The 27,127-nt window shown below is 38.4% G+C and overlaps 1 protein-coding gene across 4 annotated transcripts in view; it reads left to right on the forward strand.

The window, feature by feature from the left end:
- NOL4 (nucleolar protein 4) overlaps nucleotides 1-27,127 on the forward strand; it is a 191,499-nt gene that overhangs the window by 97,305 nt on the left and 67,067 nt on the right. For all 4 annotated transcript variants that reach the window (XM_042029085.1, XM_042029087.1, XM_042029086.1 and 1 more), the window contains one exon: nucleotides 14,607-14,890. In XM_042029085.1, coding sequence (XP_041885019.1) covers nucleotides 14,607-14,890 — 284 coding nt within the window. The remainder of the gene's footprint in view (nucleotides 1-14,606; nucleotides 14,891-27,127) is intronic.

Below are 27,127 nucleotides of genomic sequence, written 5' to 3' on the forward strand. Positions count from 1 at the left end.
ATTCATGTTTTGCAGAATCAAAGATGATAACAGTTTCTTTGCTTAGACAGGTGAAATTTAAGTATCTGAACTGACATATGTATTTTGAACAATCCAGCTGTGTCAATATTTTTCTGTATGCTGGAGCCCATCACAGTAACTTAATCAGGAGTAGTAAAGTCATGCTTTCCCTAGTTTGTTTTGTTATTTGGGGACCAATTAAATATCTAGCTCTGAAGTTTCTGATGATTCCTACATGCAGAATATGGAACAGACTCAGAAAGGTGCCCTACCTGGATCACCAGGTGCCATCAGCAACAAACCTTCACAATCAAATTTGTGTTTGAAGTGCAGTTAATAGATTTGATTGCAGTGTGGTTACCATTGACAGCTCTCCTTTAGGTTGTTGGTTTTTTGTCATTGTTGCATTGATTGTATCATTTCTTCCGATGGCAGTTATTTGCAATTGCAGAGAGGGAAAAACCTGCTTGTGTGTTGTGAAGGAGAACACGCTAGGCATTTCACTTCTTTGAGTGTTGGTCCTGATGTTTGCTCTTGCATTGGATATAAAAGATAAAGCACCCTCTTCCCACCCCCCCCCGCCCTTAATATTTATGAGAAATAACATTCTATTCATGATCAAGGTTGAAATAGTATTTCAGCAAGCGTGACTTTTCTGCTCGATGCTCTGGTAAAAGCTTTCCACGCAGAAGAAATAAGGTTAATCTATTCTCACATCCATCTTCAGGTCAATGTTCTGCTTCCAAAAAGTTTAAACTAAGCTTCTGGAAAACCCAGTTCCCTCAGAACTAGTTTGTAATTATTTAGGAAGGAAGGTGATCAGTTTATAAAGGAGATGTTAGGAATTGCAAAGTAATGATCTAGGATTTGAAAGAATTTGTCAGGATGCTGTTGTTTTGAGGGACATTTTCAGTTTAACTAAGCAGAAGAAAGATTATTAGAAGTGTTGTGCATTCTCATAATTGTTTTTTTGCAAACACTATATTTTCTAAGTTTTCTGAAAGCTTGGGAAGAGGTCTGCTATCCAGATGTACGTTTGTCATACCCCTGTTTCTGTTTCTAATGTGCATTTCAATTAGATTAAAGGAGCTATACAATGCTGATCCTGTCAAAATATAAAGCATACCATGGGCCAAATAATCTTGTTTACAGATTGCAAAGGGAAAACAAATTATAGAGCAGATTTTGAAATATCATCATCTTTACTTCTGTATTTAAAATAACACCAAGCATATCTGTGAGTGCTCTTACTCTAGGCTTCCCCTTCCTCCCCAAGCTAGCTTTGCCACAGAGAAAATCATCTGTAGACAGAACTCTTGATTTACCAGGAGCAGCCTGCTGGTTTCCACACACAGATCTGTTGAGCCAGCTCAGCAAATGGTCATCTTTTACAATTTCTTGCTGCTCTTTATTCCATATCATAAGGAAGCCAAGTAGGTGTTACAGTTGGACTCTTTGGTAAGGTTTTATTCTCTCCCATTTTAATGCTCTGACCTTTAACAACAATTTGTACCTTAATAGTTGAAATTTTAGTCAGAAAAGTAGTGACTTGCTGTGATTAAAACATTCTTAAATGCCATTGGTAAAGGTACCTTATCAGTAGCATAAAGCACAGGAAAAGCACATCCAACAATTACTCTGTGTGGACTGTCCCATTCCTGAATTTTGCTGCTCTAACAGAAGCCCTTAAGTGAATTACAACCATGGACTAGTTATTTTATTTCCTAAGAAATCTCTCCAGTCTGCAAAGAACTGCAAAACAGCTCATGGTTTCACTCTGAAGGGTGGTATTCTGTTTGCCCTGCTTTCTGGCCTTTTTGAGTAATCTGGTTTTGAGTCTAGCTCTCAGTGGTGTTTCATCAAGGGCAAATTGACTGTGCTTAATGAGAAGAAAATTTTTGAAAGTTACTAACTGTATTAAGTTCAAGAACCTGTCGTGTTTCTGTTGGCATTATCTTCCCAGAATGGAAATGTAAAACGATAGTCTTCATGCAAAAGTTTTCAAGTGCAAGTAGTTTTCAAGTTTTATTCTTCCATTTCCAATCTCGTTCATTACACGCTCTCATACTTGCTCTGTTCCCCAGTCAAGCAGAGTCCACTGCATTGCACTGGGAGGGAAAGCTTGGAACAAGAGATGCATTGCTTAGTCAGGTGGCTTGGCAATGAAAATTTCAAGTGCACAGCTATGGTGAGGAATATGTGGATATGCAGTGGATATGCCAGAACTATCTGTCAGATCCTTTGGGCTTTCTGAAGTTTCTGGGCTCTGAATCATAGTTACTTGGCCCACCAGAAATATTGTGACAACAGACCATCTAGCAAAATCATTCCTTTTTTGTGTGTGTGTTCAGTTACCTCTTATTGTAGTCCATTGCTAGCCAATGTGTGACCAAATGCTCATCTATACCATCAATATTTTGAGAATTGTGAAAAAAATTATTGACTTTGATGAAAAAACATGGTTAATTTTTATCTTCCCTGAAAATAATTTCTGAACATGAAAAGGCATGTTTTTATTTTGTTAGTCAGATTGGAAGTCAGCATCTGTAGGGTTATGAGGTAAATTGGGATTTAAAAGTGGTGACTTTAATGAAGGCAGAAGAAACCTTCCTGTAGTGTTAATACCTCATGGTAGGTCTTCTATCTTCTGTGCAATAACATTCAATTGGTGTCAAATTCCTCACATCGTGGATGCTTGTGGATAGATTTGCAAATCTGCCATTTTTCAACTCAAGTTATATTACATATTTCAGGATTCTGCTGACTTGGGCCATATAGTTTTTTAGTAGGAAAAAACATCAACTGTTGTAAACTTCCAAGCAGGTTCTAATATCTTGAGTATGATAATGCCTGTATAATGCCTCTTTTGGCAGTTTCGGCATGCACTACTTGAGACAAATACTTCAGACCAAAGGGAGGTCAGTCATCAGCACTGCTTATTTTTCTGCCTTATAATGGTAGTCAGAATGCTAGACAGGCTCCAAATAGGCTTGTGTCCTTTACCTCAGTGGCAATATTTTTGTGTTCAGTTAGCACTGCTGACTCTTACCACCCTGTTGCTGTTGTACCAGGGACGGCAAAAAAAGCAGCATACTCCAGTCCAGTCCAGGAAGGGAATGGAATGGAATTTAATAATTTCCAAATTAATTTATATAACCTGGTTTGCTTGAATGGCATAAGGTTATTGGTCCTTTGACCATCCACCTCATAGAATGATTGGTTAAACCCTACAACACCCATTTCAAAATATTTCTCCAGTCAGTAACATAACAAGCTGCATAACAAACTACAGGTGACAAGATAAAAGTATTATTTACAAAAACTTCTCACCGTTTACAGCTAGCATGAGTGTGAAAGCAACACTTTCACAGGGATCCTGGCAGAAAGCTGGAAAATTTCTCTGCATCAAGCTTTCAACATCCACACCACTCTTCGTATTCTTTTGGTGTTAGGGCTGGCACTCAGGCATTGTAGATGCTGAATATTTTTAACTTACACTTGATACAGTAAAAAATACAGTAGGAAAGCATAATGGATATAACCATTCAAAAATGATTGCTTGCCAGATGAAGAAAGGCCAAGTTTGTTATCCAGTGCTGTCCTGTGTGACAATAATAGTGTTTTCATTTAAGCAGTGAGGAGACCACTTACTGTTGTTACCCTTGGCATGCTCAAGGCAGGAAAAAAAATATGTACATGCTGCCATGGGCATTTATAAGCATTTTAAAGTGGCAGAACAAAAGCAAACAGAATTGAACAGGGTCATGTCATTTATATCCCTCAGACATGGTTATTTGCTGAAGTTTGTAATAGCAGCTTTCCAAGCTCTGGAATTCTTTGAATTTCTAAACTGACTTATCTGTAATAGAGTCCTATACTTGAGTCACGGACACTCTGTCAAAGCAAAAACCTTAATTACATCACAGCCATTAAATAAGGAAAGAGCAACCCTTACAGAGTCCTACACTTGCATATTTACTGTTCTGACTTCTCAGATTCACTAACATCCACTTTCCTAACGTATTGAGGAAGTTTTAATTCACTGTTGATAATGCTAGAACTGCATAGAACAACAAAGGCTGTAAGTTCCTACTTCCTATTCCACATAATTTTCTTCTACTTCTTCCCAATTATATGTTTATTACCTATTTTTAAACTCAATTTCTGTATGTGAATATCAGAGACACTTACTTTACTCTCTGCTGAGGTTGGAAATTTTCCTGAAAGCATCTCTGTTAATGTGAGTGGAGACAACTGACTGGAAAGGATCTGACAGAATTGTTCCAGAGTGAAAAACAAATATTTTGCAAAAACCCACTTGATTTTACCAGCATTATAAAATGAAAACTAGAAAAAAGAAAGAAAATTGTAGGAAATGTTTTCACTTCTACTTTTGAGGAATTTTCATGTTCTAGCTTTTAGTATGCAGTTGTAAGTAACAATAAAATTGCTTTAAGTAATACAAGTCTTTAAACTATACTTTTCTGTGTAAAAAACCAACCAAACAATAAAGTTAGATTGTAATTTTGAAATCCTGAACTATAGAGTGACAAAGATGATGATGAAGAGTCTAATGAGTGTGAACTATTTGTAGAAATATTGTTACTGAGAGTTATGCTGTCAACTGAATTGAACTATTTTTATTATTATAGAGGTACTCAAAATATTGGGCTGACAGGGCACTTTGATCTCAGTTCTCTTTGTTTTATGCACCTAAATAGCAATTGGCAACTACTGACACAGTGTATAAATTACAGATATAAAATAAAGGATGCTTGCAAGCCTTCTTCAGAATGGTTCTAAAATAAAACTTGAAATACAATAATAGCATCCATTGAACTTCAGCAGAACTCTTGCTTTTTGTACAGCTGGGGCTATATTGGTATATTTTCCCAATTCTCTCTTTGGTTTTTTTTTTGGTTGGGTAGGTAAGATTTTTCCTCATTTCTACTCTGCTGTAGTCATCTAGTGACAAACACAATATTAACAGACAAACGATTTTTCCTATTTCAAGAGAAAACTTCTATTAAGTTCCCTGCTAGGAATACAGCAAACAGGCAAATCCAGCAATTTGTACTGTAAAGTTTGGGGGCCCAAGTCAGAATGTGGGTTAAATGTTGGTAAGGACATATGAAGCTCAAAGCAGCCATTTCTGTTCATTCTTACGGCTTCTTCCTCCTTTCTCTCCCGGTTTTAATGATGAAGGGGGTATAATGAGCCTTTCCAGAGCATTTCTGCTCCTATGGAAGAGTATGCAGTAATTTGCTGAGGGGATGCAGAACTGTCAAGCAATTACTTATGTTGCTTGTGCTCAAGGCTTCACCCTTCCAGAAAGAAATACAGACTGATAAGACTGTGTGAATCCACTCAACACACTAAAGCTGGTGGGCTATATTTTAAAGGGCTTTATTAAAAATTCCGGGTTTGGGGGCATCCACTCTGCAGAGAACTTCAAATGACTCCAGCTTGATCTCTCCTCTTTGCTTTTGTCTTCTGGCAGATCCTGATGAAGTAAAATTCAGCACTACACACCTGCATTAGGTCCAAATGGCAGATAAGTTTAGCATAATTACTCTCAGCTCCATTTGGGTTAAAGTTTAGACACAAAACATGCACCTACATATTACACTTTATCTGCTGCTGGCACAGCACCAGATTCTTCATGCTGCCAGGAGCGGTGGCAGCTGTTGCTTATGCTAAAGCATAAGCCTCTTTCTGCTGGACAAGGAATAGGAGAGTGCAAGATCTCTTAGGTTACCTCTTTTTTAAAGAAAAAGCTTCATATTTCTCCTTTTCGTAATACGTTGCAGTCTCAAACATCTTTGCTGCTGATGTGCCCTGTACAGGGTTGGAATTTTAGTGACCCTCAAACACAAGAGTTCTGTTTGCCTGCCTGAGCTGTTTTTGCCTGCCTGTCTCCCAGCCTTCCTCAGTTCCTAGCTTTTATCAGTAAATGGTTCTGCAGTCTGGAGTCCTCTTTGGGGTGAGCATAAGACAATACCTCTGGCACCACTCATACGCTGTTGGGCTGAGAACATATTCCTGCAGTGCTTGCCCAGAGATAGAGCTCTAAGCTGTGTTCTTGGTGCCAGATGACATTTTGCCTGTCAAATATGATCCTATATGAGTCATAAAAACTTTAGAAGAATTGCATTATTTCTGCATTGAGTACTGCTTGATAGAGTCTTTGCCACAAAAAGCACCCTAGAGGTTTCTCCAGAGTAAGGGGAAAACCAGGGATTTTTCTCCCCAGAGGCAGTAAGAACTATGTGTTTTGAAGTGTAAATGTCAAAGACCAAGGACAAACTAGATACACAGTGGTAAGAAGACTACTGGGCACCCAGTGAGCTTTCAAATTGGTTATTTATGTGTGCAGTACCCTCCTAACAGACATGCTCCTCCATCTCCTTGCTGTGCATGTGCAGGGACAGTAGCTCTGCAGGCAAAGAAGTAAGCGTGCGAGTCACTCATGAAGCTTTATAAATGAGCCCTTCTGTAATGCTGTGACTGACAGGGCAGTATTATTTTTCTGATAGTTGTTGATGTCATGGAGTGGCAGTTGTTCACAGCTCTGTTATTTAACATTATAATTGAATAAAATAGTTTCCTGTTTTGTGCCTCCAACAAGAAGAGATGTTTACCCATGGAAAATCATGAATTACTGGAAGGTTTGTTTAGTAATGAAATAAGATTTACAGCCTGGCTAATGCTGATTCCACTGTGTATGTGCATGTGTATATCATATTTACTGTACTCTTGTTGACAAGGCTAAGGATCAGTTTGCTTTGTTCCCTTTTCTTTTCATAAACTCGTGCAGTGAGTGAACGTATGAAGTAGCTCCTGATCTACTTCTCCACCACTGAAAATAACAGTAAGGAATTTGCTGATAAACATCACTGAAACTGATAGACATTTCAGATTTAAATCCAATGCAGTGAGTTCCATAGCTGAATTCACAGAAGGCAACCCCATCAGGAAAGCATATATGTCAAAAGGAGGAAAATAATTGTTATTCTTATTGAGGTTAACTGAAGAGGACAATTAATACATATTCTTGTAATGGAGGAAATGCAGTCTCACTGGGAATAAAGGGACTGACCTCTGGGCACATCACCCTGCTCCATCCTCTGGAAAGACTCTTGCCCACCTCTTAACTCCTGTTCCTTGTTTTCTTGGTACAGGACAGTGGAAACAGAAATAATGTCAGTAACTTTTTGGAGGAGCAGAGAAGGGTGCTTGAGGTTTATATAAGTTCAAAGAAAGACTGGATACTTGGAAGAAAAAACATGGTGAGCATCAGCATGATGCCTCAGCATAGAAGCCACATCCTGCTCAGAAAGACCTTGAGTTTGAAATTCTTAAGGGCTCAGCAATCCACAGGAGGAAGAATTTTATATGCTTGCCTTATTCTCTTCTCTAAACATCTCCTAATAACCACTGATTAGGAGATAGGATATTGGACTAAATGGATTTTTTTTCTGACCAACTCTGACCATTCTTATGCTTTATGAAATGGGAAGGTCTGAGATCACCTTTGTACCTCTATTAATTCAACCCCTGTTCTGTATAACAATGTGAAAGGGAATGGAGATGATGAATTGATAGAGTTGATTTGGACTGGCTTTTTAAGTTATGTATTGAACTTATGCTTCAAACATGACTTGTGATATAAATGAAGCATAACCAAATACCTAACTGTGACAAATCGGTATTAAACAGTCCTTGTGAAAAGTGGTGGGAGTGAAATGTGTCCTTGCCTTTTTATCAGTTCATTTAGAAAAGTCTCTGCAATATTCTATACTACGGAAGTTTCTGTGAGTCAGCACTGTATGCCACCTTTTGTCTGATTCATGGTGCTCCTCTCCCAAAACTGCCTGCTGTCTGTTGCCACCAGTCGAGTCTTTTTTTCAATATCTTCCATTAGGAGGGTTGTGGAATTGGTTTTGTGGAATTGTGGAAGGAATGTAACTAACTTAGTTTATAATGTTTGCTTATGCAGCATACTATTTTCCTTAAAGTTGTATTTTAACATAGGAAAATAAAGCACATGCACTACTGAAGCCAAAGGTTAAGGATAACAGCATACTAACTCAAAATTGGTCTTGAACCTGTCACTCTTTGGTCTGCAGTACTGCCTCCTGCAAGTGACCACATTCAAATGGATTGGATTGCTAAGGGTGTAAGGTGCTGTTTTCAGGGTCTGGCCTGATGGTATCGAGCCCAAGAAGATTAAAGCAACCTTCATCATCCAGGATTTTGGTAGACAATCTTTAAGAGTGGGTGTTATGACAGCCTGCATTTGCACAGCAAGAAGTTTCAGTCTCACTCATCCCACTCAGCTCATTCACTTGCAATCTCCCCCTTTTAGAAGGAACAGTTACCCATCTTGCTGCTCTCAGAGATGCTCTGTCGACAGGCAGCCCACTCACAATGTTCATTTAACCTGAGTGCCTGCTGCCTTGGAATTTGCAGGCATCAGTGTCTGCCTGCATGTGTGGCCTTCTCCCATCTCTGTTCCTTGGAGCAGAATGAACAAAGTGGCCCCAAGTGCCTTATTCTTTTAATGTGATTAATCAGACTCATTATTACCGGGTATGGTTTTGGTTTGTAGGGTGCCCTCATGCAGTCAAGACTGTCTCAAATTAGACAAAGGTGTTGTAAGGTTAATTGTCTTTCCCTTGTTTTTGACTGGTTCCTAAATAGGTATCTGCCCTTTCAGTGGATCTGAAGTTCCATGTGGCTGTATGATTGCAGGACTGTGCCACACTACTGCTCTTAGAGCTGAAGCCCAAGGCTATGGATTATTGACTAGTAAAATATGTTTCAGGTCGCTGAAATCTCAGCTGTATAAACTATTAAACCATGCTCTAAATCTTAATTGCATTCTCAGCTAAGAGGTAATTTGAGAGAGGGTGAGGATGTATTTGAGATTTGTCTTTATGTAGAATGGCTTGCTAACTCGTTCCTGACTTACCTGCAAGGAATATGAAAATTCTGAGTGATTTAGAGTATGAAATTGATAGATAAGAGATCCTTTAGAACATCTGGAGACTTTTCTCTCAAGGAGACAAGTGAGAGTATATATATGTACTTTGGTTAGCGATTCACAGTACTTCAACAACACTTACATCAGAGTTCAGATCTTAAATTTGTGCTCTCAGAAAACAAGTGTTGATGAACTTGTTATTCCAGCCAGATTTGGTGCACACTTCTACTTGCTTTCCTTAAGAAAACGCTCTTATAAGAGAACAGTGTTGAGCATTTGACATATCTGGTCTGAAGACAGCTCTTTCTGGGTAGAACAACTGTATATTAACTTGTAACAAAAGAATCTCTAATTCTAGCAATGTATGTTGTTTGCCTATTCATAAATCTAGACATTGCTTGGTGGGAGAACATTCCTGTAAATTAAGACCCAGTTTCCTGCTCTAAATGAGAGTGTCCTTAAAATACCAGCTGCCACTGATACCACCTTGCAGAATCCAAGGTGTTAAATACAGGGAAATTGGATTTTGGCAGAGATTTGGCCATGATAATGTGAATGTCTGTGGCAGATAATTGAAGTGAAGGATGCAATAGTTCTGAGAATTAAAACTCATACTCAGAGCATCTGTTTGCTTGGGCTTTCTTTGGCATTGTCTTTTCTTCCACCATTTCCAAGTTTCCTTCAAAAGGAGGGAGAAAAGCTAACGTAGTGATGACTGCAATGAGCTTGGAAAGTTCACAGCAGGAATCTGGAATTCTCATGTATTCAAAAATAAAGCTGGTGTCACTTTGTATCTTGCTGGTCTCAGTGGGATCTGGAAGGAGAAGCTGGAAGCTGTAATGCAATGTGATAAGACATTAACTTGAAGTAAAAAAATTACTGTAGATAAGACATTAACTTGAAGTAAAAAAATTACTGTAGATCTTTTTTTGAGAATTAGAATCCTAGAACTCCAGAATGGGATTCCACTACACCAGGTTGCCCAGGGCACCATCCAACATGCCCTTAATCACTCCCAGAGATAGGGCATCTACAACTTCTAGTGACAACTTTTTCCAGTACCTTATGAAAGCATTTCTTCCTATCCTAAATATCTAATTTATACCTACTTTCTTTCAGTTTAAAGCCATTACCCCTTGTTCTATCAATTACCCCTGACGTGGAGAGTACTTGGACTAAAGTTGTCCAAAGGGTGTTGTTCAGACCAGAGCACAGGATTAGTGTGGAGCAGTGTGCAAGGTGGAAGAAGGAGGTGTTGGCATCAAGAATTTTAAGAAATATTGGTCCATGAATGAAAAGTCTGTGCCTAAGCCTAGAGAGTGCCCTATGCTTCAGCAAGAAGGTGGCTGCTGCCTGTTCCAAAGATACCTTCCCTCTGCTCTTGGAGTGTTTTCCTGAGGGGTGATGCTCTTTAATCCCTGGAAGAGGATCTCTGCATAGGTGAGGGAGGCCCCAGTTGGCTGTTTTTAGAAGTCAAACACATACGTGTTTTGCAGTCAGACTCTCCCTTTTCAGGCTTAAGTAACAAAACCAATTGTAGATTTACTTCCAGTCTTACAGCATTCTGGGGAAAGGGTTTGAAAGCTGCACAGTTCCCAAAGATATGTCCTGCCCTGAGCAAGCAGCATTTGATGGTTGATTTTCTGTCATGGCTGATGCTTGTGGATAAACGTAGTCCTGGGTGGTGTTGAAGATGTGAGCTCATCCCACAGCCTCTTTCATTACTGCCCCAATACCCAATGCAGGGCCTGGAGCCCCGTTGCTCCTTCCCTTCTCAGCTCCCAGTGCCTGTGGCAAGCTTCTCTGGAGGTCTTTCCATAAAATTCACCCTGCAGTGGTGGTTCAGACAAGAGTCAGGACTGGAAAATGTGCTGCCCTTGCCTCAGTGGAGTTTTATGCTGCACTCATCAGCCAGCTGTGGGAAGGGAGGCTGGAGTGCCCACTGACCAGGGCCTAAGTGAGCCCAGAGAGGAATGCTGTGGTTTGCTGAGCCTCCTGTAGGAGGGCAGCCCTGCACTGGGCTCATGGCTGCTGCCCCATGTGCTCTGGGCTGGGGTTGACCTTGCCTCTGGGGTGGTCCTCATCTCTACAGAGTTCCTGACAAGGAGCAGGGGTCAGTGGCTATATCTGGACAAAGCCCCATCTTCCCTGAGCTCTCCCCAAGCCACCGTGCCTCTGCTGGGTGGAGGGGAAAAAAAATACTTGGTAAAAGAAGAGGCTTTTGGCATCAGCAGTTCATTGTTGCTGAGGTGCTGCGATATATAAAGGTGAGAAAACTGCGAGCAAACTGCTGCTCCTGATACTGTCTCCAGTTTAGGTGCACCAGACACAGTAAGGAGGTGAGGTCTCACCTCCTGCCCCCAGCAGAGGCTGTCACCACTGGGGAACATGGTCTGAGAGACAGGTCTCCATGGATCTGTTCTTTCCCCTTGGCATCCATGTGATGGCCATGAGTGCTTGCAGTCCCTGCAGGCGCAGGAGTGGTCAGGAGGTTGTTCCCATATCCAAGGATGAACATTGCTTTCCTATCCTGGGCGAGAACTTCCTGCCTTTTTCCCCAAACCCAGTCATTCCTAATGTGGGCTGTGTTTCTGATGCCTGAGAAACTCTTGCTTTAAAGTAGCCTTCTTCTTAGCAAAAATAGACAGCTGCCCAGGGATGAGGAAGGTACTAAACCTTGTAATCTAGTTACCTTGGTAACATCTGTAAGAAACTATTGCTATACCACGTTCTGTTTTTCCTTCATCTCTTTTATGGAACTACATACTCTGTTTACTTGACAAAAGTGTGATTTATACCATACCCAATATAGCCATTCTCCCAACCATTATCCTGACAAACAAGTTCCCATTTCTAACAAGCAAGGTTAAATGACTGTAAAAACAGATATTTGACTTTATAGTGGAAACTGAGATTTGCCATCAAGTAACTAAGCATTTGCTAAGAAAAGCAAAAATCTTGTAAAAACTTTTTTATTGTTTCAGAGTATTATAGTGCTTGATCACATTTACTCAGCACAGGAATTCTTTTCAATGGTCATGTTTTTTTCTTCTGCATTGTGACATTCTCACACATTTGTAAGATTCAGTTGTCAACCATATGTCATACAGGGCAACAAAAAAAGAAATAAAAGCATTATTGCTAGGCAAAACTAACAGCTGTGCTTGAGAATTGGCTGTTCCTGGATCTAGCTCTTAGCACAGCTCTCACCATTCCCATTTAGCCGTCTGTGTCCTGGTAGTGGTTCCTCTGCACTGTGTGAGCTGGGACACTTGAGTGCCAGCACACAGAAGGTCCTGAGGGATCAGACTTACGTGCTGCTGGGTAGGCAGTGCCCACACCTTTTAGGTGTTTTTGTGTATCTTCTGGTTACTCACCTGTTTCTCTCTTTGTTGCCAACTGTAGGGAATTTTCTGAGCCCTTCAAAGGGAAGAGCATCCCTTACTCAGTGACCCATTCAGTAATTGATTAAATTAATCTGAAACTAACTCTCACTTTTTAAACTGCTAATCAAGAAGCCAATTATCTGTTAACAGTCCTAAATACAAATCAGCAGTAACCAAAGTGTTCCTCTGTTAAAAAAATCTGGATTTCTTTCTGTTATCTCACAGCTTTTAAAATAAGTTGGAAATGTGGCTATTTTCTTTAAAAAAAATGAAGACCCCATATTAGAATTCCATTTTCTATTTTGGAACAGTAAAACAGCTTATTTATTTCTGAAAGTGTGTTTAGAATTTTAGCCTTTTTTATGTGTTATGGCCTTGAAGACATAAGTCTCAGGGCATGATAGAAGGTTTATTAAGGATAAATCCTGCTCTTTTTATGCACTTACATAGCTGAAATCCTCAAGCAGCATTGTTCTGTTGCAAGTTTGGCTGGGGTATACATTTAAGAGCCTTATTCTATGAATGTTATGTCTTTTATTTTATATACATTTGTATGTGCAAAAGGTAATGTAAAAGAAATACATGCCAAAGCATAGTTTTATTTTTTTATTGCAGCCATTAATTATACAGCTGTTTTAGAACAAAAACATTGTTCTTTAAGTAAAATTATTTAAATTATGACTCTTAATTTTTATTGTTGTTGAAATGAGACTTTCTTACAGGTTTACAAAACAAAGCAATTTAAAAAAAATGTTTGTAGTGCATGCCCAGTCCTGTATATATTTATGGCATAAAAATGTTGTTTGAGTGCAGCAAGTAAGGCAATGATGTATGATAGCTTGTCTATGGCTTTCTAAGTATTTAATTGAATTAGATCCCTACCCGTTTATTCAGTATTCTCCTCATTTAAAAATCTGATCTGAGAGAAGTGAATAGTTGTTTTTTACTGTAATAATGATGGTGAGTCAGCAATTTGATTAATCATGAGTTAAAGTATGAGTATTTCTGAGCACATCTGTTAAAGGACGTGTCCTGATTTTTTTTTAATTCCTCATGTGTATAAATGTGTTTGCTTCTTTTCCATGGAAGTTGTTTAGAAGGGCCCAAAAAAGAGGGTATATTAAGGTGCTAATATATTAAGGTGCATCTCATCCTGTATCTCCAGTTTCAATCTGAATGCATTCCTGACTACTGACTCCCTGGTTTTGTTTCCAGATTCATAGTCTTCAATAAAAGAAGGCTTGTAGAGCCCTGGGCAGGTGTTTGCACCATTAGCAAAACCGTGTAATTTGCCAAAAAAGAAGTGCTTTAGAGAACAAGAAGTAATGAAATTGAGTGCCAAATTCTGCTGCCATTTAATCCTTTGAAAGATAAAATGTTTTACTAGGTAGCCTGTTGGCCAAAAGATTGTTTGGAATCAAAGAAGGGCTGAGTGGTAGCACAGGTGGCACATTCCTGTGCTGACAAGGGCAGGATACACAAATCCATAAGTATGTGAAGACACAGATTAATCATGCAATCCAGCTGTAAAATCTTAAGGGTAGCAATGACACATCCAGAGTTTTTAGATGGAGCTTTCAGGTTTATAATTTAATCCACTATTTATCAGTATTTTTAAGCATGTTATGACATGAATGAACGAAGTGAATGGGCACCTAACAAAATGAAGAGAGGATCTTTTTTTCTGGAGTCAGCTCTTCCAGTATAATCTCCACTGGCAGCAGTGAACACATCAGATGTATTTACATTGTATCTCTGCAAGAGGATGTTTATGGATATGACATGTGCTGTTCTGCACACTAAAAACTTGAGATTCAGATTCTCTCAGTACCACGTGCACCTCTGTTGATTTCAGAAATATGTAATACTGCACTGATGAGTGTGGTATAAGAATCTAAATAGATCCATAGGCATATGGACAGACAGATTGATCAAGGCAGACTTTATCACTTTGTCCCTAAAAATCCTTTGTGATTATCTTTTATGTACACAGTGATACTAAAGTGTCAGCCCAGATAATTTCCCTTAACTTGCTAGTATTTTATGGATTTACTTAAAGTTTTACTTGAAAATGTGGAGGAGTGTGTGTGCACTTTTTGCAGAAATGTACTGGTGCTAGTAATTTTAACAGTTTTCATTCTGTTTTGAAAAAACATTGTGAATGTATAAATTATGTTTAAACTGGACAGAGATGATTATGTGGCATGTGACTGAAAATATATATTTTTTAATAGATGATTCAGCCGCAGAGAGTTTTAATGGCAATGAGACCGTGGGACACAGTTCCAATGCTTCAGGGGGAACACACTGCAGGGAGATGGCAGAAACCAACAGTAATGGCAAAACAAATCTGGAGCAGGATGAGCAGCCTCTGAACCTGAGTGACAGTCCCCTCTCTGCTCAGCTGACTTCAGAATACAGACTAGATGATCACAGCAGTAATGGAAAGAACAAATACAAGACTCTCCTAATTTCTGATCTCAAGATGGAACGGGAGGCAAGAGAAAATGGAAGCAAGGTAAGATGCTTCCACATGGTCCAGATATGAAACATGTAGTTCAGAAAAGAAAAAGATTTGTGAGGCCAAACTAAAGGTTATTCCCAGCTAAGCACTTAATGCAATGTGTCTAATGTTTGTCAGATCATTACTTAAATGCCATACGTAGATTTGTATGCTCTGTTACACATATATGATGCATACATACGTTAAGGGTATATGGATGTACGTGGGTGAACACATATGTACAGGCAAATATATTGTGCTGACACACAGGAAAAAATGGTGTAGTTCTCCATCAGACATGAACTTTATCAATCCATTTATTGAGAACTGTCAACATTACTGATTTGAAAAAAAATTAAAGTATGTATATAACATGATACATATATATATGTATAGATATGGAGACACACATATATATATGTATATTTACAGATGGCCATCTCATCACATCTTTTGTGTATCTATAGAATTGTCATGGTTTAAACCCAGCTGGCCACTAAGTACCTCCCAGCCACTTGCTCACTGCCCTCCCTGCCCTGGTGGGCACAGGAGGAGAATGGAAGAAAGGTAAAACCTATGGGTTGAGACAGGAACAGTTTAATAATTGAAATAAAGTATATTACTACTACTACTATTACTACTACTACTAATGATAATTCTAATGAAAAAGGAGACAACAAAAAGAGAAAGAGGAATAAAATCCAAGAAACACAAGTGATGCAGTTGCTCACCACCCACTGACCAGTGCCCAGTCAGTGTCTGAGCAGTGATTGACAGTTTCTGGCTAGCTTCCCCCAGTTTATTCACTGGACATGATGCTGTGTTGTGTGGAATATCCCTTTGGCCAGTTTGGGTCAGCTGTTCTGGCCTTGCTCCCTTCCAGCCATTTGCACACCTGCTCTCCAGCAGAGCCTGGGAAATTGAAAAATCATTTACTGAGCACTGCTTAGCATCAACTAAAACATCAGTATGATGTCAATATTATTCTCACACCTAATCCAAAACACAGCACTGTACCAGCTACTAGGAAGAAAAGGAGCTGTTTCCCACCAAAACTTGGACAAGAATGAATCCGTATGAATGTTAAGTGTGTATGCCCAAGAAAATTCCTACCAGTGAATTATCAACATCTGAAAGGAAGTGATTTGGTTTCTTCATGATTGTGTTATGCAGGCACCTAACCTGAATTAAAACTGACAAGTTTGCTTTAAGAAGCTGTAATCCCCTGAGGGCTTTTCGCTGTAGTTTCTATTACGTGGGTAAGGAGAAGCAAGGGTGTTGTTTTGTAGATAAAGACAGATCCTATAGATTAAGTTAGCTAGATTCCTAGGATGGTGTTTTTCATGAGCGCCTACAGTAGGGAGGGTGAAGAAATGGCATATGTCATAGAATTTACCCATTGAGCTTACTGGTCACAGGTTCCTTTTATTTTTTTTATCTGATGACCAACTGGCTTACCAGTTTTACAGCAGCAATAATAGGATGTGAGTCCTGGATCCAAAGACTCTTAATGCTAGTCACTAGCTTTCAGTAGCCTGACAAAATAGATACACTTTGAATGGGCACATTTTTTTACAGTGCTTTGAAACAGGAGTGTTAAAATCCTTAGGCATACTTAGAAAGGGATTGTACATGACTGCTATCTAGAGAACAACATTTAATTATGCTAAGGTTTTATCTCCTATCTTCATTGCCTGTGGGGTAAAAATAAAAACTTGTAATGTTTTTGTAACTTAAGTGTCTAAGTTTTAGACTTAGAACAAAGGGAGACTAAATGGGAGATTGTTAGTCTTTCTCAAGGCCATTTAGCAAATCATGTATCCTAACACCTTCTCCATAAAATCTTTATGAAAAACCGTTTATCTGTATGGAATACATTTTTTCTCACAACCTTGCATTTTATGGAAAGCGTTCTGACTAGTTGTAGTCTCAGCCTGTGTATGCACCCCAGAGCTGGATGTACTCTGGACTTTGGGTTGCACACTGAGTCCCAGATTGGCTGATATGAACAGTATCTTCTTTTGCTCCGGGGCAGATTGTTCTAATGAACCTTTTATAAGCCTGTCACCCAAATACTGACAGACACACAGGCTCTTTTGCCTGAGGTAGGTTGTTGCTTTTGCCATCAGTCTTGCAAATACACAAATAAGCTTGGCAAAGATAGGGAGGAGTCTTAACGTGAAACTCATTTATAGCTAAGATGAGAACACAGCCTAATGTTCAATTTCCAATTTGAATCAGTTCCAACTCAGATGCAAAAAAAATTTATTGAAAAGTGTTAAAAATCTATAATGAATTGAGATGACAATCCAAGCCATCTCATTCTTTGCAAATTTTAAGAGGCCACAATCATCCCCCACATCAATACATTCTTTCACACTTGCTGTCATCCTGCCCACTCTATATTGCCAACAATATGCAGATTTTTCTCCTCTTTTTGTCCTAGTGAAACTCATGTTGGTGTTTAGAGTTCATTTAAGTATACAATTAATTAGATATGCAGTAAAGATTATTAAATATAAAGACTTCAGGAAGAACACAATCCTGGGATAAACAAAATTTGTTAGAGATTTGTAAGATGAGCTACTGAAGAAAATATCTGCTTTCTAAGTGAGGGGAAATATATTTCAATTATTGGGCTAGTATCAGAGGAAGAAATACATTATGCTTCCTCCAACTTCTACAATGTCCCATTTAACCTGCACAAGATGTTATTTTCTTGGGACAGTCAAGACTGTGAAACTCAAAGGCAAAGGAATGGAGATAAGAAGATCTCTTGGCTGACATGTTCTGATAGATAATTTTGTATGTGCTGCAGAATTATGATCAGAAGAAACTGTTGAGATAAAAATGGTAGGTTTTTCATCATATTGTCTTTGAAAATATGACAGCTAATAGGGAAATCTTTTTTGAAAATGGTTACTTCTTTGTGGAAGTTAAATTTTTAGAATATTCATCTTGTCTATACCTATTTGAAGCAATTCTATGCTTATGCTATAGGGAAAGTTTGCTAAATAGTGGTATCATTCTGCAAAAATCTTGGATGTCAAAACAGGCATACTTAAAATTTTACTAAAAGCAGGCCTCCCTTATGGACACAGAGGACGTAATTAGTGATTTGTAAGAAATATAGGGTTTGGGTTTTTTAATAAGAAATCAAGTTTTCTTGCCTGAAAAGACTCTGGTAAATAACTGGGGATTAGATAACCCTGTGAACACCTAGAGTATATTATTTAAAGATTGCTCAGTTCAGCTACTTCAGAATATGGCTTTTAAAACTGGTGTTAGTAGCACTCTTTAAAGAAGTATGACATTTCAGTGGACAGTGTTACTTTGAATTCTCAGTTCCAGGCAGTGAGAATGTGTGGTAATCTCTTCTTTGTACAAAAAGACCATGAGCTGAGTGCAGTGGAGGGAGTTACCAAGTTGTAACGATCTTAAAATCTGATCAAAATGTTCTACTATTCACTGAAAAAATGTTGTGCAAGGACAAAATGAGTTTTCATAGTGTTAAGTACATATATGTGTATATGTATATATATGTGTATATATATATATAGGCTTTATATGTATGCTTTTATTAAGCTTATATTAGGGACGAGATCCTCCAGTAAGACCTAGATGTTCACAGCAGCAGAAATTTCTACAACCATTTAGGGCTAAACTGAAGTCTGAAATTTTGCATAGCTGCAAAAATATGTACGTAAGTTTACGTTGACTGGGCTGGGTCTTTGTACTACAAAAGACTTAGAAAGTATTCATCAGCAAATGCTCTTCAAATGTGTTCTATGAATTCAGATAGCTAAGTGCATATATAAATTATTTTAGATTGTTAATTATGTGTGAGCCTGATGGGTTTTTGTGTGACCATGGTGAAGTCTCTGTAGCATTGAGATTTTTTATTGCTGATTCTTTTGTTGTTGCTACTTCCTGGACCATATATTTTATTTTTAAAAGTTATTATATAGCTTTATATCTTCTTCATTATTTATTTCATTAAATATAGCAAGCCTGCTCCTTTTAAATGATTTTGTCTTTTCTGCATTTGGATAACAAAGTTATTGTAATACAGTATGGGAAAACAGGCTTTTGAACTCGCCAGTCATACTTACATTGTGCCACTATTTTACCTGGATTAATAAATAATACCTTCTATCTGTATTGCAAGGGGCACTCCTAATATGTAAAAACTTCTCTTTGGAATTTCCCAGATAGAAACATGTGCTACTGATCATAAATGCCTAGGAGATGCCTTAAAATGAGGTGACAAGAACAACACACATGCCCATTTTGTCCAGATACCTACTAATTGTAAACAGTTGGTTTTCTTTCTTTCTACCAGATGAAATTTCTGATAGAAAGTTGGACACCTTGAGTCCCTGTGGATGTATGGTAGGCTAAGTTAACATGCATTATGTTTAGCTCAAGTGTGTAATTGGCTGCTTGAAGAACTGCACAAGATAAGAAATTTTTCCCCTAAGTCTGAAAAGTAAAGCATAGTTTTAAAGGAGAGAACAATAAATAATGATTGCTGCATACCACGACCTTTAATTATAATATTACATTCTAATGTGTGTGTCATTACAGTTACAGTTGTTCACCACAAGGCAGAGCTTTCATGTAGTATCTAAAACTAAAATCCTTCTGTCTCTTCTTTAATGCTGGGCTTTTGAAGTGTTTCACAAGCTTTTTTCTACAGCCTGATGTAAAGAACAGTGTTACTGTCATGGGCCACTGCCAGGGGCTGCTTGCTTCCAGCAATTGCAACTTCAAACAGTGTTGTAATGGGTGTATCTACACTATGGCAGGTTAGCCTGGCACGCTGTCTGCTTTTCACACCAGCCCCACTCCAAGAAGGCATTTAAAAGCTTTAACCTTGTATGGCATCTGAAAGCCAGAGCATATATGAGGTCCTGGGTGAAGTTTGAAGTTCCTGCACAATACTCCAGTTAAAATTTAGTCATGTTCAGTGGTTAGACCAGCTGTAGAATCTTGTAACATCTGTTTTGCTGGAGCTCATCATTACCAAGGGAAACCAGGCATGACTGTCCAAGCAGCCTGACCTGTGTGTACAATTATACAGATAAGCCTGTTGTCATCTGCTGGTGAATCCAACTGGTTTCCAAAAGTGCACATGAATTTAGCCACAGGTGGACACCATCTACAAGGAGCAAGGTAGAGTCTCAATGTATTTCTTCCACACTCTCTTTCCTTTTAAAAGATATGATTGTATTTTAGCAAAAGGTGGAAGGTCATTCTTTATATCCAGGGAATATCATCACATCTGACATTGTGTTTCTGAGGCATGGGGAGTCACTGCCTGTCTAGTTCCCATCTGCCTGTGTTTCTGTCTGCAGGTTTTCTTGGGGAAATGGCCATGGTCAGAAAATAAGGGAGCATATGACTTTTTCTAAAGCAAATTGAATCCTTAGGAATTGCAGTGGACTTTCACAGAGACTGATAGAGGCCTATTGAGAAACTTAGGAAGTAATTTATTTTAAAAAAATTATTAATGAAATGTGAAACAGGTGTGCATCTATGTGAAGCAGGAGTTAAAATGCAGACTTTGGGAATTTGCATGTTATTTAGAACAGTGTTGGAGATGTTGTTTTTGTTTTTTCCTTTCTTTTTTTTTACTTAATAACTCAATTTTTTTTTTCTTCCATCATCATTGATTATTTATATTCAACTGGAATAGACAGGTTTCAGCTGAATGGGAGCATTGCCATGTGATACTTACATGATATGGTTACCTCAGTTCTAAGCAGGAGGGAAGGTGGAAAGGGTAAGATAAAAGCGTCTCCTCTTCTTTTGAGGGTACCATTAAACTCTGCATGTTGGCTTTTTTCATACAAAGAGAATAACCTTTTGCCCATCCAGTTTATTTTGCTAAATGCCCAAGTTAAGATAATTAATCGGGATTGCGAGTTTAGCCTGTCAGAAAGGAGCTTTTGATTCCAACTCATCTCTCCACAGAACTTTTCATTGTATCCCTTGCTTGAAGTTGGATCTCACTACCTAGATATGGCATAAGAAGAAATTAGACTTTTTGGTTTTGTTTGTTCTAACTGGTATATTTTATTTCATTTCCATGGTCAGATAGAAAGTGTTCAAGCAATGCCGTATTTTACTGATTGCTGTTTTCTTTATGGAAGTATCTTAAGAGTCTGCAGTCCAGGGGTCTGACAGCCTTATTTTATGGCTTAATTGTAAGGACTAGGAAGAGACTTAGCTGAAATACCGTTTGCTACTGTCATTAATAACTTAAGAGGAGTGAAGCAGAGTCTGGTGAAAGGTTTAGGCAGGACATGTTACTACAATTAGTGGTTACAAAAATTAGATTTTGAGCAAACAACAACAGGAGTGGGGCAGAAGGCAAAGCCAGCATTAGAAACACTCTGGAGCAATGAGATACCAGCACAGAATGAGTCTGCAGCTCCACAAGGGTCCAGTCTGCTCTCATCATTCCAGCCTCAGCACTGAGATGAGGATGGTGACATCTTCCAGCTTTGCCTTAGTTGTTACCCGATGGATTCCATCATTGCTGCTTTACACTAAATCCATGGAAATAGTTTGTACTGAGATTTAAAAGTAAAAATGATAAAAGAAATGAACTGAAGGCAGAATCCACCCCTGCCACCATTGTGTGTAGGTGATAAAGGGCTACATCTTTTGTCTTGCATCTCACATCTTTGGTGTGTGAAGGCAGGCTCAAGTGTTCTGTTGAGGTATGTATCTTTCTCTGCTATGCTCAAGTTTGTGCAAAGGTAACAGGCATGTCAGTGCTTTTCTCTTCTCAGGAGATAGATACACTACAATAGAAGAGGATAAACCTATTCTCTTCTCCTATTCATGGAGAGCATTAATGAAAGGAGAAAAAAAGTGTATGCAAGCAGTTTTGTGACTTTCTAATTTTTTCCTGCCCACTCACCTGCAAATTACCCTGTTTTTCTCTCTTACCCAACAAATTGCTGCTTCATGAATAGGCATTTCAGAAGTTGCTGTCATAAAGTCTGAGTCCTTTATGTTTTATTTTACCATTTTATCTGACACCTTGATTTTACTCTTCCCTACTTTTAGAAAACAAGCAAGCTGAGAAAAATCACAGTTTTCTGGCCCCGAAAGTCAGTTTATATGTTGTTTGGATAAAGCATGTTTGTTCTGTGAAGAAAAAAGGTGTTCTTTTTTGCTGCTCTTTCGTAGGGAAGTTGTTAGAGGCCACTGAGAAGCTCCGTGGTACCAAAAAAAATTTGGTGTTAGTTTATTGGTTTAATAAGCACTATTTAAGCACTGCTCAAGTGTAACAACTATGGTTTTATAGTCTGTTTTTTCCAGACTTGAATCTTCTGATTTTGGGGGTTACCCATAAAAAATGGCTAAATAGATCAATGTTTTTCAGAGCATGTTTTTATTGCCACTACAGCTGCATGAAAAAAACTCAGTGTTGTGTTTGTCAGAAGATATGAATTCTGTAGCATTCTCTAACAGTCACGTTCATCAAAATCCTTTGTCTACAGTACCATCAGTTCTGTGTCTAATTCTTCCCATTGGAAGTACATTTAGTAGCAGGTTTTCATGTTCACTTAAAGCTTTTGAAAGTGAAATTCATTTCCTGCAGGGCATTCACAACAATAATGTAACTCCAGGTCAATTAAATGGAAGTTGATGATGCTACTCCAGATTTACATACCCAAAATGGGGAATACAATCTGATTCCATATATGTATGAAATCCCAGCTAATGTAAAACTGGCGTGGAAGAGAATAAGTTTTGATGTGACCTTTTATAAATTTTCTCAGAAGTTTTTTTTAAAAGGAGGAAGTGCACATTGGTCAAGTATCAGAAAGTGGTGCTCTTGATTCCAGATTGCATGTGTGTTGCTCACAGATCCAGCTGTCTATCCTCATTTACTTTTATGTTTGGAGTCTTTGGTCACTCATATCGAAAATGAAGCACTTGTACGTGAAGGAGATGCAGGACTTTCTCCAACTTGATTTTAGTGGCTGGACATCTGTTCAGAAAGTTATCAAGTGCCTCTGCAATCAGTGAGGTAAGGTCTGAAATCACTACTTCCCTCCCTGTTTACAGCCAAGAACGTTTTAAAACTCGTGAGTCTGGGAACATGTCTGTACCTCTCAGACAAATTCTTGTTCACTTCAGCATAGATTTGTTCCTGATAGACACCTTCAAGGCTGGACCTTATTACAATCCCTAACTCTTATTTTTGAGGTCTTTTTTGTTGTGGTTTGTTGGGGTATTTTTCCCCATTAGGAAGGAAATTGAATTTTTGTTGAAGCCCTACCACATTAAATGATTTGCTGCACCTTTTTCTTCTTCTGTTATCACATATGCAGCTCCTCTGCCACCTAGAAAAAGACTGAGAGCAAATCTTGCTCTTGGAACATTAAACACTATTTGATGGTAAATTGAGCAAGATATAATGGGGCAGCAATAATTGCTACCTACTGTGATTGTGTTTAGTCTTAATATTATTTACAGTTAATGAACTGTCATTTTTTTTGTTTTTCAGATGCTGAGGTTGAAAAGCTGATCCTCAAAACTAATCTGTGATGAATGGCTTCATAATTGGCTCCTTTCTACACATTACACTCCTTCAAAACTATATTGTTATTCAAGAAGTTGATAATCATGAATGTTACTCCTAATTTTTTTCTTTCTGGTATTGAATTATTTTCTATATGCCAAGACAAGTCCTGAGGAAAGAGAGAAAAGAAGTCAAAGGTTTTTCTTCTTTAATGACATTTATAACAATATATTGATGAGATTTTAAAATAAATACATTTTTTATTAGTTGTCTTACAGATATCTCAGTTTCTAATCTTTTTTTTTTTTTTTAATGAATGCCAGTAGTCAAATGTCTTGCTGAATAGTTGATGCACCTTCAAGCTGTGCTTTTGTGTGCTCTCCATAGCAATTGCTGGGAATAATTAATTACATTAGAACCCTGAATGCTTTTTTTGGATACTTACTTATTCATACAGCTGGATTTGCTGGGTGACGTGAGAAAAGTGAATAGGTCAATTTTTTAATAGAGGAAAGAGGGGAAAGAGAAGTAGAATTCAACTTTAAAACTATTTAATTATTTTGTTCTCTTTCGTCTTTCCTTTTGTTGCTTGCCTTTTAACTTCCTTTTGCTGCTTCAGCTTTTTCTGGTAATTCTCATCTGTTCTCCTCCATTTGCTTCCAAAGGCTCATGGGAAGACCTTTCTTAAATTTTGGTTTTTAGGAACAAAAGGATAGATACAGATAACAGTATTACTTACCAGAAAAAAGGACTGCGAGGAATTAACTTTAATTACTGAGTCTAGTCCTCTGTAAAGGGTAACCTAGATAATAGACTTTTACTTCAAGAGGATATGCAAGAGTTCAATTCACAATGTCCACGAAGTTCTGATTAATATCTTTCAGCCTTATAGAAAACAACAGTGGTGCAGCTGTAATATGCCACAGAAAACAGTGAGGAACTGGAATCATGGTGGATGTCCTAGATCCCTACAACAACAAGGGATTTGCTAGATGGATTTCCCAGATGGTCTCTAGCAGTATCTTATTCCCTGCAGAATGGGGAGTGAAAAAGAACAACTGCCAATAATCCCTATCAGTCTGCTTGAGGTTTTGTCTGCCATATGTTTCATCAAAACGTCCTGCTTTGTATTTCATCTCTAACAGTCACTGATTTTGAATACTTCAAAGAAACAATTAAAAAAGCAGCATCTACATTAGTTATTGAGGCAGGGAGGGGACAGTGGTGTAGGTAGGCATTGAAAGCTGTGAAATGTTTCTTATGTTAAACACAGTCAAAAGACAGCCATCAAACAATTTTACAAAATGCATGGTAAGGAATAAGCCACTGACTGCTATGAATATTACAGAATGGTATTCTTGCACAATCAGTAAAAGATCCTGGAAACTGGTATTTGAGAGCTGTGTAAACAGTCAACATTTGTGTTTCACTGGGAACTGATGAAAGAGTATAAAAATATACAGCCAAAGGTAGGGGTCTGTAACTGATGTGAATTTCCATTTCACCCGTGTAAGTGTGGCATGCTATGCACATTTAATACTGGATGAATTCCATATGCATCTCTAGAGTTTTCTCCAAGCTGCTGCTTCTTGGAGCTCACAGTGTTTCTATGAAATACTGCAGCTGTTGCTTGGATCTTGGCATGGTACAACTGAATATTTCCCATATAGATGCTTCTTCTCATCAGCTGCTTTGGTCAGACTGTCATTCTCAGTGTCCCTTCACACCGATTCAGTCTGTGTTTTCCAACTCTTGTCATCATCAATATGCCATGAGCTACCCCCAGACCTGATGGGAAATGATACATGCTGTTCTCTTCATATACATGCATACACACACACTTTATATATACATATATATATTTGTATATTATCCCGTTGTCTGATGAGAACAGTCATATGAAGGGGCCATGAACCAAAATTGATGGAATCATACAGATGAATCAGGAGCATACAAAGAGCTCATGTTGTTAAGGCACCTGCAATGATACAAACCTAACCTTTGTGTACAGGTGCTCTAGCAGACAAGAGTGTGATTGTCTTTCATGTGTGTTTTAATTAATATTGGGATGAAATCTTGTATCTTGCTTCTGACTCCATTTTATATTTTGGTAGAGGTCATGAAGTAATGTGTTTCCTCCTCTTGTGTTTCCCATGGCATTTGGGAATTGTCTGACTCCATCAGGAAGATCCCTTGCAGAGCTATTCAGAATTTCTGCCCTGTACCTTCTACCATGGAGCTCCTGGGCCGCACTGTCTCAGGATTAATAAAAGCATCTGCGTGAAAAACAGGGAAAGGTGAGTTGATTTCCTTAGGGTTACCATGAACGGCCCCCTTATGGCCTGTCCTCAGTCCACATTATAGTGTGAGCTGAGTATTGGCTCTCAAAAGGATACGTGGATTTTCTTTGGGCCCTATTACTGAATCAGTGATATATGGTTTTTTGGACCCCCTCTGAATGAATTTATCTTTTTCTCACTTTGTTACAGTTAGTCATATGCTCTTAAAAAATCTTTTGCAGATGGAACCCCGTGGGACTGGACCTGTTTCAAAAGCTGTATTAAATGACTAAAATAAAGGTTTTGAAAACTCCTGTTTCCCCCAGTGTGTTGCTTAGCAAGAATAGCTGTGTTTAGTGGAAAAGAAGTCAGATGAGTCTGTGGCATGTGTGCCACCTCACACCCTCTTGGCTCAGCTGAGAGATGGAGGCATGAAGGAATGAGATATAGGCATGTTGTGCTGCTTGTGTCAGTTACGCCTTAAAGAGAACTGTCTCACAAGATTGATGCTTCTCTATGGTTCATTAGAAGCTTTTTAAAATCCACCTCTGTACATTCAATTAAGTGTCCATCCTGCCTTCAGGAAACACGTAATATACAGGTTTATGTAATACTGTAAAATGATATTGGAATTCCTAACGGATCTGAATGAGTGACAAAACACTGAGGAGCTGAAAAATTTGCTGCATAAAGAGGGAATTACCTTGTTAGAGATAAAGCAGCCATGACTTCCTCACAGATCCCAGTGGTTATTGCCAGTTAATAGATTGTTGTCTGTTTGGAAGGCAAAGTTATTAAAAGACTCAGCAGATGAAACTTTTTTTTAAGGTTAGGTTGGAATCGAGATAAAACATTTTTACAATGGCAGTAACAAACCACTCATATGAAACTAGTTAATCATTACACAAAAATGTCTATGTAAGGTAGGTGTTCTTTTTATAAATATATGTACTAACGAATCTGAAAGTATACGTGTCATGCTTGTGTCATTTAGGAAAATGGTGACAACGATTCCCTTCTGTTCAAGAGCTGAGTGGTCATGTTCCATGGTTCTGTGAATCAGTAGAAGCATCTTGAATGCTTAAAGAGCCGAAAAGGCTTTTAGCATCTCAGACTGCCAGTTGCCTGGCCTAAGCTTTTGAGAAACCTGGCCTAAATGTCTGTATTTCATAGCCTTAAGTACTTAGCCCTGCATACATCTGGTTTGGGATATAAACCCTAGGACAATATTTATTTTTACTACACTCGCTATGCCAATTAAAGACCATTCTATTTAGTATAAGAGGTAAGTAGTTTTTAAGACTATATCTGAGCTCTGTGGAGATAATTCTTTATCTTCATTCTTCTTCTTTTTTTAATATAAAATTGGCAGGAAGTGTGCTTCTTTGCTTTTAGCCTGTTTCTCCATTCCTATGTTTAGATTTTGAT

The sequence above is a fragment of the Corvus kubaryi genome, unplaced genomic scaffold (genome assembly GCF_017639235.1).
Source record: "Corvus kubaryi isolate FWS band 111438036 unplaced genomic scaffold, C.kubaryi_AGA036_p1.0 37312, whole genome shotgun sequence".
Taxonomy (NCBI): domain Eukaryota; kingdom Metazoa; phylum Chordata; class Aves; order Passeriformes; family Corvidae; genus Corvus; species Corvus kubaryi.